General features: G+C 44.0%; 1 protein-coding gene across 1 annotated transcript; it reads left to right on the plus strand.

Annotated features, from left to right (window-relative positions):
* The first annotated feature begins 549 nt into the window (after nt 1-549).
* Nucleotides 550-10,354, plus strand: LOC130491758 (arylacetamide deacetylase-like 4). The gene is made up of 4 exons (XM_056865546.1): nt 550-723; nt 7,404-7,620; nt 8,457-8,520; nt 9,580-10,354. Exons 1-4 carry the CDS (start codon nt 550-552, stop codon nt 10,352-10,354), a joined length of 1,230 nt encoding a protein of 409 aa, XP_056721524.1.
* The last annotated feature ends 2,219 nt before the right edge of the window (nt 10,355-12,573 follow it).

The raw sequence follows: 12,573 nt of genomic DNA on the forward strand, positions 1-12,573 counted from the left end.
AAAACCTCCCGCCGAAGGACAGGAGGGACTTGGTAAGCCTAATAGAGATCCAAATATAACATTGGCCATGGCCACATATTTCCCCATCATATTTTCCTCTAAGAAATAACTGCTCAGGTCTTATGGGTCATAGGAGCAAAGAAGGTAAGTGAAAGAGAGAATGCTAAAGCAACAGTAACATCACTCCCTTGTGCATATGCAAAGGTTTGCCGATGTACCACGGAGGTCAAACGAAGCCAGCAGAGGAGTCTTTTCTCTTTACCCAATGGAAACACCCAATGACTCGCCTTGATTTTGTAAACTCAACAGAAGAACGAATGCTATCTCGAACCCATCATTACGAAGCCGCCTACAGAAATGCCAGCGAAATTAATTCCACTTTGTCATCAATCATGCGGGAGAACAGACCGGTATTCCAGATGAAGTCATGTAGGATTAGTTAGCTTATCTCAAGATCTATGACACAAAGCAATGCCTCCATGTTTCTCTAAATATTGTGCAGAACAGTTGGTTAGTTTCTAGGTGTCCTGTCATAGAAGAAGACACCTGATGGATTTTCTCTGGGCTCTGTCATTGCTGGGGACCGTTTTACTGACTGCGATTTTGCTGCTGGTAACATGGGCTGTCCACTACCATGTCTCCCATACAGAAATGCCTCCCGGAATCTCTCACCCCTTCCAACTGAGGTTCCTACACTGCTTGTTGATCATGACTTTTGGTCTGGTAAGTTCATTTTTAATTGCTAAGGTTACCAGCGTGGACAATGGACCCAAGCCATTAATTGCCCAGACGATGTGCAACTTCTGCCTCCATCGTGGAAGGCATTCCAGCCGTTCCTGCCAAATTCCGAGAGACATTTCACCTGGTCAAGACTCTCCATTGATGGCCAGTTCACTTGAGAGCCAGCGTGGTGCAGTGGTTAAGAATGGAGGACTTCTAGTCTGGTGAACCTGGTTGGTTTCCCCCCTCCTCCCCATGAAGCCTGCTGGGTGACCTTGGTGGGCCATTCACAATTCTCTCTGAAGTCTCTCACCTCCACCTATCTCACAAGGTGTCTGTTGTGTGGAGGGGAAGGGAAGGTGATTGTAAGCTGGTTTGGGACTCCTTAAAGGTAGAGAAAATCAGGGTGTAAAAACCAACTCTTCTTCTTCGTTCTTCTTCTTCTTAGGTTCTGAGCACAATTCAACGTGCTGGCTCTTAAGTTGGATCCAGATAGATTTATCACTGAATCACATCCAATTTAGGGCTGTCAAAAAACAGCCGAATTTTCCCCGATTCGGCAGTTTCTAGTTCAGATGGAACCGAATTTTTAAAAAGCAGGAAAACAACTAACCGAATTTGGCAAGTTCAGGGCGATTGCCAAATTCATTCAGCAAATTCGGGAGCTCCGAATCAGCAGTATAACCATAAAGGCATTAAAAACACATTCGTGCCTTTCTGCGGCTCTGGGGGGCATTTTTGGAGGTAGAGGCCCCAAACATTCAGCATAGTTGAGGGGACCCTTCTTGCAAGAACCCCCAGGTTTGGTGATGATTGGGGCAGGGGGTCCCAAGTTATGAGGCTCGGAAGGGGTCCCCCCCAAAATCACCCATAGGAATAAAGGAATTAAAAACACATTCACACATTTCCACAGCTCTGGGGGGGCATTTTTGGAGGTAGAGGCCCCAAACTTTCCGTGTAGCTTGATGTGACCCTTCTTGCAAGAACCTCCAAGTTTTGTAAACATTGGATCAGTGGGTCCCGAGATATGGGGCCCAGAAGGGGTCCCCCCCAAATTGCCCACAGGAATAAAGGCATTAAAAACACATTTGCACCTTTCCGTGGCTCCAGGGGGGGCATTTTTGGAGGTAGAGGCCCCAAACTTTCAGCGTAGCTTGAGGAGACCCTTCTTGCAAGAACCCCAAAGTTTGGTGACGATTGGGGCAGGGGGTCCTGAGATATGGGGCCCAGAAGGGGTCCCCCTTAAAATCACCCACAGGAATAAAGGCATTAAAAACACATTCACACCTTTCCGTGGCTCTGGGGGAGCATTTTTGGAGGTAGAGGCCCCAAACTTTCAGCGTAGCTTGAGGTGACCCTTCTTGCAAGAACCCCCAAGTTTTGTGAAGATTGGGTCAGGGGCCCCCGAGTTATGGGGCCCGGAAGGGGTCCCCCCTTTGCCCATTGGAATAAAGCCATTAAAAGAGATGTACTAAAACGAATGACAAGTCAGCCCATTGGAAGCAATGGGAGAGGCTGCCCAGCCCATTGAAGATAATGGGAGAGGACACACGAATGTGTTTTTAATGGCTTTATTTGGTCGAATTTTTCCCCGAACTTGGAACTTGGCGCCGAATTCCACGGATCCGAATCGGGGGGAGTTCGGACTCCGGCATTTCCCAAATCAAAATGGGCCGAATTTTGCCGAATCTGAATTTTACCCCTTTTTTTTTCAACAGCCCTAATCCAATTCTTTCTTCTTGCCACTGTCCCTGTCCCACAGGGTTTTTGTACATTCAGGTCCCCTGATCCCCAACATAAACTTTTCTAGTGGTCAAAGGGAACAACACCTCTTTCCTTCTTGATTAGCAGAAAAGCTGGTTGGATCCAATCCATTGTCTTTAAAGATCTCCATGGTTTGGGGTTTAAGATATTTGAAGAATCGTCTTTTATACAAACATGTACAAATTTGCATGACTATTCAGAACCCTTTCAAAGGCTCTGCTCAACGTGTCCCCACTATCTTTAATTAAAAGAAAGGTTTTAATTGCAGTGACTCAAATATCAGAAAATAACAACTTAATACATATAATGATCAGTCATTCAAAATGGATTATAAATGTACACAACAACCTGTCTAATGTTGTGTGTGTGTTAAGTGCTGTCAAGTCGCTTCTGACTCATGGCGACCCTATGAATCAATGTCCTCCAAAATGTCCTATCTTGGACAGCCTTGCTCAGGTCTTGCAAATTGAGGGCCATGGCTTCCTTTATTGAGTTAATCCATCTCTTGTTGGGTCTTCCTCTTTTCCTGCTGCCCTCAACTTTTCCTAGCATGACTGTCTTTTCTAGTGACTCTTGCCTTCTCATGATGTGACCAAAATACGATAGCCTCAGTCATTTTAGCTTCTAGGGTAAGTTCAGGCTGGATTTGATCTATAACCCATTGATTTGGTTTTTGGCAGTCCATGGTATCCGTAACACTCTCCTTCAACACCACATTTCAAAGGAGTCTACTTTCTTCCTGTCAGCTTTCTTCACACCCATACATAGTAATAGGAAATACGATGGCATGTATTAACCTGATCTTTGTTGCCAGTGACACATCCTTACACTTCAGAATCTCTTCTAGCTCCTTCATGGCTGCCCTTCCCAGTCTCAATCTCCTTCTGATTTCTTGGCTGCAGTCTCCCTTTCGGTTGATGATGGAGCCAAGGAATAGAAAGTCTTCAACAATTTCAATTTCCTCATTGTCAACCTTAAAGTTGTGTAATTCTCCTGTAGTCATTACTTTTGTCTTCTTGATGTTCAGCTGTAGTCCTGCTTTGGCACTTTCTCTTTAACTTTCAGAAGCAATACTTTCAAATCTTTGCTATTTTCTGCCATTAATGTAGTATCATCGGCATATCTCAAATTGTTAATGTTCCTCCCTCCAATTTTCACTCCACCTTCATCTAAATCTAATCCATCTTTCCTAATTATATTTTCTGCATATAGATTGAAGAGATAGGGAGATAAAATACATCCTTGTCTAACACCTTTGCCAATTGGAAACCATTCTGTTTCTCCATATTCTGTTCTAACTGTGGCCTCTTGTCCAGAGTACAGGTTGCGCATCAAAACGATCAGATGTAGTGGCACATCAAAATGGTCAGATGTAGTCTGACCTTACCATTCAAACCTTCTCAATTCTTAACAACACAGAAACCCAAAGTCTTCTAATCCTCTCAGTATCTTGAGATTTTTGCAATGAAGTTAAACTGAACAGTTTATACATTATATTTTTTAAAGCTAAGCTGCTTGTGTATTATTCTAGAATAGTTTACTGGATCATATTCTTGTTGTTTGTTTCTTATTTCTGTCAATGCTTTATTTCTTTTTTGTGTGGTTAAAGGTCATTGTCCACCATTGCTTTTTGTGCTTATCTTTGTTTGGTGGGCATTCTCTTAACAATAGAGCAGCCAATTATATATTTTTTTTAATTGTTTTGCACATCTCCGGGCTGAAATTACACTTCTGTTAAAGAGCTTGTTTTTGCCATGATTCAACCACAGTTTTGAGGTAAACGTTCATGCTTTTGAGATTGTCAAGCTGTTGTAGTTAAGAACATATACATGCTAACAGTCAACCTAATTCCTTCCAGGCAGTTTACCGCAATTCCCCCTAGCCAACAGCTTTCCCTTTACAATACTAAAGAATATGGAGAGCTAGTGATGTATGAAGATGCCTTCTTTATATTGTCGAAGGCTTTCACGGTCAGAGTTCATTGGTTCTTGTAGGTTATCCGGGCTGTGTAACCGTGGTCTTGGTATTTTCTTTCCTGATGTTTCGCCAGCAGCTGTGGCAGGCATCTTCAGAGGAGTAACTGAAGGACAGTGTCTCTCAGTGTCAAGTGTGTAGGAAGAGTAATACATAGTCAGAAAGGGGTTTGGTTGAGCTGAATCATTGTCCTGCAAAAAGTATCAAGGTATGTGCTAATCATTGTCCTGTAAGTATCAAGATAATGTGCTAATGAGGGTGTGGTATGTTAATATGGAACCATTGTATCCTGAAGTGATCTGTTGATGTGTGAAATCCAAAGCTAATCTGCATGGCTATTGTTGACTGTAGTCTTTGTTAGTCTGGAGGTTTTCAGGACAGGAAGCGAAGCCTTATTCATTCTTAAACTCTCTTCTTTTCTGTTAAAGTTGTGCTGATGTTTATGAATTTCAATGGCTTCTCTGTGCAATCTGACAAAATAGTTGGTAGAATTGTCCAGTCTTTCAGTGTCTTGGAACCCTGTGTCCTTTTTGTGTCAGTCCATGTTCAGCCACTGCTGATTTCTCAGGTTGGCCAAGTCTGCAGTATCTTTCATGTTCTTTTATCCTTGTTTGTATGCTGCGTTTTGTTGTCCTGGTGTAAACTTGTCCACAGCTGCAAGGTATACGATATACTCCTGCCGAGGTGAGGGGGTCTCTTTTGTCTTTTGCTGATCGTAGCATCTGTTGTATTTTCTTGGTGGGTTTAAACACTGTTTGTAGGTTAAGTTTTTTCAAAAGTTTCTCTATCCTATCAGTGACTCCTTTAATAAATGGCAAGAATACCTTTCCTATGGGAGACTGTTTTTCCTGAGTTTTCTGATTTTTGCTTGGTTTATTGGCCCTTGTGATTTCATTTCTGGAATAGCCGTTTGCTAGCAGTGTGTGATTTAGATGATTAATTTCTTCCTTGAGAAACTGTGGTTCACAGATCCGTCTTGCACGGTTCATTAATGTTTTGATTATTCCTCTCTTGCCATGAAAACCCCAAAAAGGGGTCGCCATAAGTCGGCTGCAACTTGACAGCACTTTACACACACACACACACATGTTATATTGTCTTGCATATATGTACTGCAGCAAATAAGTTACTGAAGTCGGTTTTATGTAGCCCACCTCAAGGTCGACTCAACCTTCCATCTTTCCGGGGTCATCCATGCACATGTCAGTGATACATCATAGCAAGTTATATACAAATGACCCCAGTTCAGTTTATTGATACAGCGATTGCTAGCAAAAGAGAACAAACATGCCTTAAACACACTATAAATAGAAAACAAGCAATTACTAAAATATTCAGATAAAATATTCTCTCCCTAAAAAAAAGGCCAAATATTTTAATAACTTAGGATTTAAAATTATTGACTCTACCCAATTTTCTGAGCGAATTTTAATTGCTACCACAAATGACCCCCAAAACAGACATCCCTTTTAACAGTACTATATTGACGAGATTTCTTCGGCACGGTTAAGAAATGTGATGACTGCAGATTTCTCCCGAGCAGATAGGATGCTGGTCAGAAATAGGAATGTTCTGAACTAAGACATGGCCACAAAACTCAGTAGCAGCCAGGAGTGAAAGTGAACTGGTATCTATTACCGGTAAGGAATTGGCTGCAATAGTCCCTCCCATCTTCTGCTATGAGCCCCCACAAGAGGGTACCAGTAAGAAGCTTAACTTACCTGAATTTCTGGTAGCATCTCTAATAGAGTTATGCAATAGTTACACTGCAACTAGCTTCATCGGCGCCTTTAAGTCTACGGCAGTCCCAACATTGCAATCCTGATACAATTTACATACTTCTAATGCCATGGAAGTCGACATGGTTAGAAGGGTGGGACTGGGGTTATGATGGTACTGCAAGCATCCCAACCACCTGAATTACTTCTGCCATTGTTTCATGCATCCCTAAACCTACAATTCTTTGGGTTCTAAGCATATCATGCAGCTCTCATTTGGCAGTCCAGATTCTCAGCCTTCATTTCTTTCTTTTTTTAAAAAAAGCAAATATTTAGCTTTGGTAGGCCCAGAAATAGAAGGGGGGGGGGATGTGCAAGAAGTATTCTTCCCAATTGTTTTGCTCCGCTTCCTGCTGTTCTACCTAGTTAGTGTGAGGTCCCAGATAAGGTTGATCTGCTTGCTTTGTTTCTCCCAGATCAGCTGTTCTGATGTCTGAAATCAAAGCTTGAGTAAAGCTTGAGAGCCAGTGTGGTGTAGTGGTTAAGAGCGGTGGTTTGGAGCTGTGGACTCTAATCTGGAGAACAGGGTTTGATTCCCCTTTTCTCCACATGAGTGGTGGAGGCTAATCTGCTGAATTGGGTTGGTTTCCGACTCCTCCACATGAAACCAGCTGGGTGGTCTTAGGCTAGTCACACTCTCTCAGCCCTGCCTCCCTCACAGGATGTCTGTTGAGGGGAGGGGAAGGTGATTGTGAGCCGGTTTGATTCTCTCTTAAGTGGTAGAGAAAGTCAGCCTAGAAAAACCAATTCTTCTTCTTAAATCCTGGCATGAGCAAACAGAAAGGGAACAAAAAGAGAGAGCTCCTCCAGCCTTTCCCCAGTTTTCTAGTGGTAGCTTCCAGAAGAAACTCGACCTGAATAAACAGGTCGGGCATTGTGGACTTAACGGGCGGCTCCTGGGAGAAGAAGGGGGCCATCAAGGCGGGGGGGGGTGCCGCTCATCCCACGAGACCCCGCAGCCCCAGTCTTCCTGGCAATTGGGGAGGCGGGGGGAGTGACCTCAGGTGGCTGCCTGACCCCCGACCTCGCCCCGCGCCTCTAAAAAGCGGTGTGCGGCCGGCCACCGTCCTCTTTTCAGTGTGACCCGTGATATGAATAAACATAATCTGATGATTACAGAGTAATCTCAGATCCAGTAAGACAGCTCCTTCTGTGCTTTGCCAACAGGCCTACATCTTGAAGAAAATGCGTGTGTGTACTGGCTATGGCCTGTTGAGGTCTGTCATGGCTGGAATCCCACCTCTGAAGGATCCCCAACTCTCCATTAAAAACCTGACCTTTGATGGCGTACCAGTCAGAATGTACCAACCAAGGGGTTCGTGTGACGGAGGATGGAGAGGAGTCCTTTACTGTCATGGTGGGATTGGCCTGTATGGAAGCATAGGTAAGAAACAGAAAGTAGAGTGTCTGATAAAGAAGAGAGGCCGCCTGTGGTTATGCAGGCATGGGCAGGCGCATCTTGAGCAGCAATAAGCAGCTTTCCTGGTCCTAGTTCTTTACTGGACCAGCACTAGGGTTGCCAGGTTCCTCTTCACCACCGGTGGGAGATTTTTGAGGCAGACCCTGAGGAGGGCAGGGTTTGGGGAGGGGAGGGACTTCAATGCCATAGAGTCCTATTGCCAAAGCAGCCATTTTCTCCAGGTGGACTGATCTCCATTGGCTGGAGATCAGTTGTAATAGCAGGAGATCTCCAGCTAGGACCTGGAGGCTGGCAACCCTAACCAGCACCCTAACTAGGAACCATTATGTGAGTTGTACTAGTCTTTCTTAAAAGGATGATCTGCACAGCTGAATGTTCACTACTCTGTTTAAGCGAAGGTAGCAACTAATAGCAACATGCAACCCTAGCACCAGGTTTTATTAAGTGTAAGGGGCTGTGGCTCAGTGGTTGAGCACCTGCTTGGCTTGCAGAAGTTTCCAGGTTCAATCCCCGGCATCTCCAATTAAAACTAGGCAGGTAGGTGATATGAAAGATCCCTGCTGCCTGTCTGAGTAGACAATACTGATACAAATAGGTGAAACGGGTGAAGAAAGAGGTGCATGTGATCCACGGTGGGAAACAGGATCCTCATTAGGACAAGTGTAAGAACTGCCTCCAAGATACATTAGTTCCCCCTTTCCATATTTAGCTACTTGTGCATGCATCCACTTTCATATGTATGCACCAATGTACGTTATTGTTGTAACTCTTACTATAATGTTCCTGTGGATTCTTCCTAGATGCCTATGAAAGAGTGTGCCGTAGCATTGCCAAGGAGAGCAACTCTCTTGTGGTGGCTGTTGGGTAAGTGAACATTTCAGCATGATGGGGGGGGGGGTAATCTTCATTGCCCTGACCTGGATTGCCCAGGCTAGACTGATCTCATCAGATCTCAGAAGCTAAGCAGGGTTGGCCCTGGTTAGTGCTTGGATGGGAGACCACCAAGGAATGTCAGGGTCGCTTTGCAGAGGAAGGCAATGGCAAACCCCCTCTGTAAGTCTCTTGCCATGAAAACCCTACTGGGTTGCCATAAATCAGCTGCAACCCGAACTGCACTTTACACATAATCATCTTCTTCATTAACTAGGGTTGCCAGGTGCCCAGTGATGGCAGGCATACCCCCAGCAATTTTCCCCTTTGCCCGCCAACCAGCTGACGGTTGGCGGGCAAACGTGCACGCGCGTACATGCTACTGCAGGTCACTTCTGGTTTACAACCGGAAGTCCCACCTCGCAAGGGGCCTTATACCACTCAAACTAAGGCGGGACTTCCGGTTGTAAACAGGAAGTGACCCGCACGCGCATCGGCACGTCCACACGTTGCCGTGCGATCCCGAGATGTGCCTTAAAAGTCTCCCGCCGGAGGAGAGGTAGGACCTGGCAACCCTATTCATTAACACCAGCAGCAAGCTTTTCATGATCCACACAGTCTAAAGCTTTGCTGTAATCTATGAAACGCAAGATGTTTTTCTTCTTAAATTCTCTGATATGCTCCAGTAACTAACATAAATTTGCAATATGATCTCTAGTGCCTCTTCTTTTTCTGAATCCAGCTTGAACATCCAGCATTTCTTTTTCCATATACAGTAACAGTCTTTGTTGTAAGATGACCTACCACTGTATAACTCTTAACCAAAGATGTGGATTTTCCAAATGATCATACGGTTTGCATTTGCCATGCGGAAGCTGTTCATTTGTTTTGCAATCTGTAGTGTAGCCCTTTCCCTTTCCTTCCCAGATGTTAGAATGTTAGTGAGCATTCCCTTTCATCACAGCAGCTCACATAATGGCAATAGAAGCTCACTGTTGTCAGCTAGGCCTCAGATACGTATGAAACAATTCTGTCCTTGTCTCCTTACTTTAGGTATCGTTTGGCCCCTGAGCATCCCTATCCGGCCCAGTTCGAGGACTGCCTTACTGCTGCAACATATTTCATGAAGAATGCCAAAGAGTATGGTGTCAATCCCGCTTTGATAATTGTTAGTGGGGATAGTAGTGGGGGCACAATAGCTGCTACCGTTTGTCAGAACCTGGCGAATAGATCAGATCTCCCCAAAGTACGGGCTCAGATCCTGATCTACCCTTATCTCCAATGTGTGGACTTCAATTTGCCTTCCTATCAAAGGAACGGTCATGTTCCCCCTATTTTCCATGAACAAGTTGTGGAATTTGGCCTTGAGTATCTTCAGAGGGATATGTCCTTGGTGAAGGACATTTTAGAAGGTTGGCACGTTCCTCAAGAGACACGACTAAAGTATAGTAGATGGCTGGGGCCAGAAAATCTCCCTAAAGAGTTTCAATTGGAAAGATACAGGTCTCCACAGCCCTCTTCTGATTCCGTCCACACATATGAAGAAGTCGGAGTTATTTTTGAGACAACATTATCCCCACTGTTAGCAGAAGATGTTGTCATTCAAAGACTCCCCGAAGCTTATATTTTAACCTGTCAATTTGACGTATTTCTGGATGATGGACTTCTGTATAAGAAACGATTGGAGGACAACGGTGTTGGCGTAACCTGGTACCACCTTGAAGATGGGTTCCATGGAGTTTTGGTCTTTATCAATAACTGGCCTTTCTCATTCTCAGGTTCTCAGAGGGCATTAAACAGTATTGTAAACTTCATCAAAAATACATAACTCCATGGAACTCTTTGTCGAGGAGGTCCGGCCTGCCCTCCAGCAAACCGGTTCCTCTTTGATTCAAAAGTTGCCAAACTTCCCACTGGGCTTCAGGACTCCCCCTAAAGCACAATGCGGGTAGACTCTGCTACCTTGTCGAGGAGACTCGGTCTGCTCTCCGGCAGGCCGGTTCCTCTTTAGTTCAAAGTCACTAAATGTTTCCCTAAGGAAACCTAAATCCCTTACTGAGCCCCAGGATTCCCCCTTTGAGCGCAGTACAGGTATATCGCCACCAGCTCTCAATTCCAAAAGGCTGGCTTTCCCAGGGATGAGCTGAGAGCTACTCTTCCCCAGCCAGTTTCCCAAAAGTCAAAACAAGCAAAAACCGTCCCTGCAGAGTAGAGCTTCTGCCAGGGGAGGCTTATTGCCACAAAACACTAGGGTAGGTGGTTTCTCACACACACACACACACACACTCAGGCACTTGGATTTAGCCCTGAGACCCAAAAAAAAGGTTTCTCAGACTTCAGTATAAAGTCTATAAGTTTATTTAATAAAATGTGCTCGTTACAGAAAGGAAATTATTTGTGAGGCAGATAGCATAAAAACAAGAAATCTTAGCAATCTCTAACTTCACAGTAGTTCTTTAAGTTTCAGGCAAAATAGGCAAAGTTTCCAAGAGAGTAACAAATGCAAGGTTTTAGTTGGTTTATAGTTACCAAGAACCAGGTTTTGGTCCTAACACGCAGAGCGTCAGTCCTTCCTGGTTGCCGAAAGATGATGATCGCTTGGAGACATGACCAGCATGTCCCCCTCCCAAGCTTCATGATTTTTTGATCAGAACAGAGTCCATATTTATCTCTCCCATCTCATCGGGTTATGGCCATTCGCCCCAATGAGATGTTGGGGATGCAATAAACTTGTAAGATATTTGGCATGACACCTCTAGGCCTTTTGAGGTTAAGGATGTAATTGCATCTCTGCAGCAATGCAAAACATCTGGGCTCCTTCAAGCTTTTGAGATGTCAGGCTTCTAACAGGATTGTCACCAAAAGAACAGATAGCTGATTTACAATAGGAAGGCTTTGAAATGGAGGTGCTTTGAAGTGGAGGTGGCAGTGCCTCCGGTCTCCACACCTTTTCCCCCAAAGTGGAGTGGCTTCCCATGGGAAATGGGAATGGTTTCTCATAAGAATGGTTTGTGAGAGAGCTGGTCATCAGCTCCCAGTTTGATATCAAGACATTGAAGACATAGAAGGCCACAGACTGAACCAAAGTTTGGTGATCAGAAGAAGAGCAAGGTTGCTTTTCTTTACACTCTTGTCTGTCTTGTCTGTTTGACAGTCTTATATTGTTTGTTTATATGTTTGTGAATTGTGATTGTATTTATCTATGTTAATAAAATTAAAAAAATACATAACTCCAGATATGGATACTGGGATTATTTCTCACAGCTATAGCCTTTCATCATAGAATCATAGAGTTGGAAGGGACCACCTGGGTCATCTAGTCCAACCCCCTGCACAAAGCAGGAAATTAACAACTACCTCCCCCCCACATGTCCAGTGACCCCAACCCTTCCCCCACCATGCAGGATCCCACAATCAAAACACTCCCGACAGATGGCCATCCAGCCTCTGCTTAAAGACCTCCAAAGACACAGACTCCACCACCCTCCGAGGCAGTGCATTCCACCATCAAACAGTCCTCACCATCAGAAAGGTCTTCCTAATGTTTTGGTGGAATCACTTTTCTCTTAGTTTAAATCCATTACTCTGTGTCCTACTCTCTGGAGCAATAGAGAACAAGCTAGTTCCCTCATCAACATGACATCCCTTAAAATATTTAAACATGGCTATCATGAATGAATCATTACTATGAATGAATCAGAATCAGATAATCTTTACTGGCATAATATTGATGGTCACAAGGTCAGAGATAACCAGGTAGTACATACCTAGATTAAAATTAAGTTTGAATTTTAACCTTAACAGCTTCTGCCAAAAAATATCATAAATACAAATTAGCGTTTATTACATTTTATTGTGTCCTTGAGAGCTTTTAGGTTGAGAGGCATTATTTTTTTAAAAATTCCCAAGCTATGTTCAAAGATTTTGCACATATAATCAGCATCCATTACTATGAATGAGCAACTTAAAAGCTCTCAAGTAAATAAATAAATGCTAATTTGTATTTATGATAGCTACAGGAGGGAGGGAAGGCAGCATGGTGTAGCC

Source organism: Euleptes europaea, chromosome 19 (genome assembly GCF_029931775.1).
Source record: "Euleptes europaea isolate rEulEur1 chromosome 19, rEulEur1.hap1, whole genome shotgun sequence".
Classification (NCBI taxonomy): domain Eukaryota; kingdom Metazoa; phylum Chordata; class Lepidosauria; order Squamata; family Sphaerodactylidae; genus Euleptes; species Euleptes europaea.

What these genes read in the sequence shown, in the direction of transcription:
- LOC130491758 (XM_056865546.1), top strand. Translation starts at nt 550, where the DNA reads ATGGATTTTCTCTGGGCTCTGTCATTGCTGGGGACCGTTTTACTGACT. An exon ending in TGATCATGACTTTTGGTCTG is followed by an intron (nt 724 to 7,403) that starts GTAAGTTCATTT and finishes CTTTGCCAACAG; the next exon opens with GCCTACATCTTGAAGAAAAT. An exon ending in TCTCTTGTGGTGGCTGTTGG is followed by an intron (nt 8,521 to 9,579) that starts GTAAGTGAACAT and finishes TCCTTACTTTAG; the next exon opens with GTATCGTTTGGCCCCTGAGC.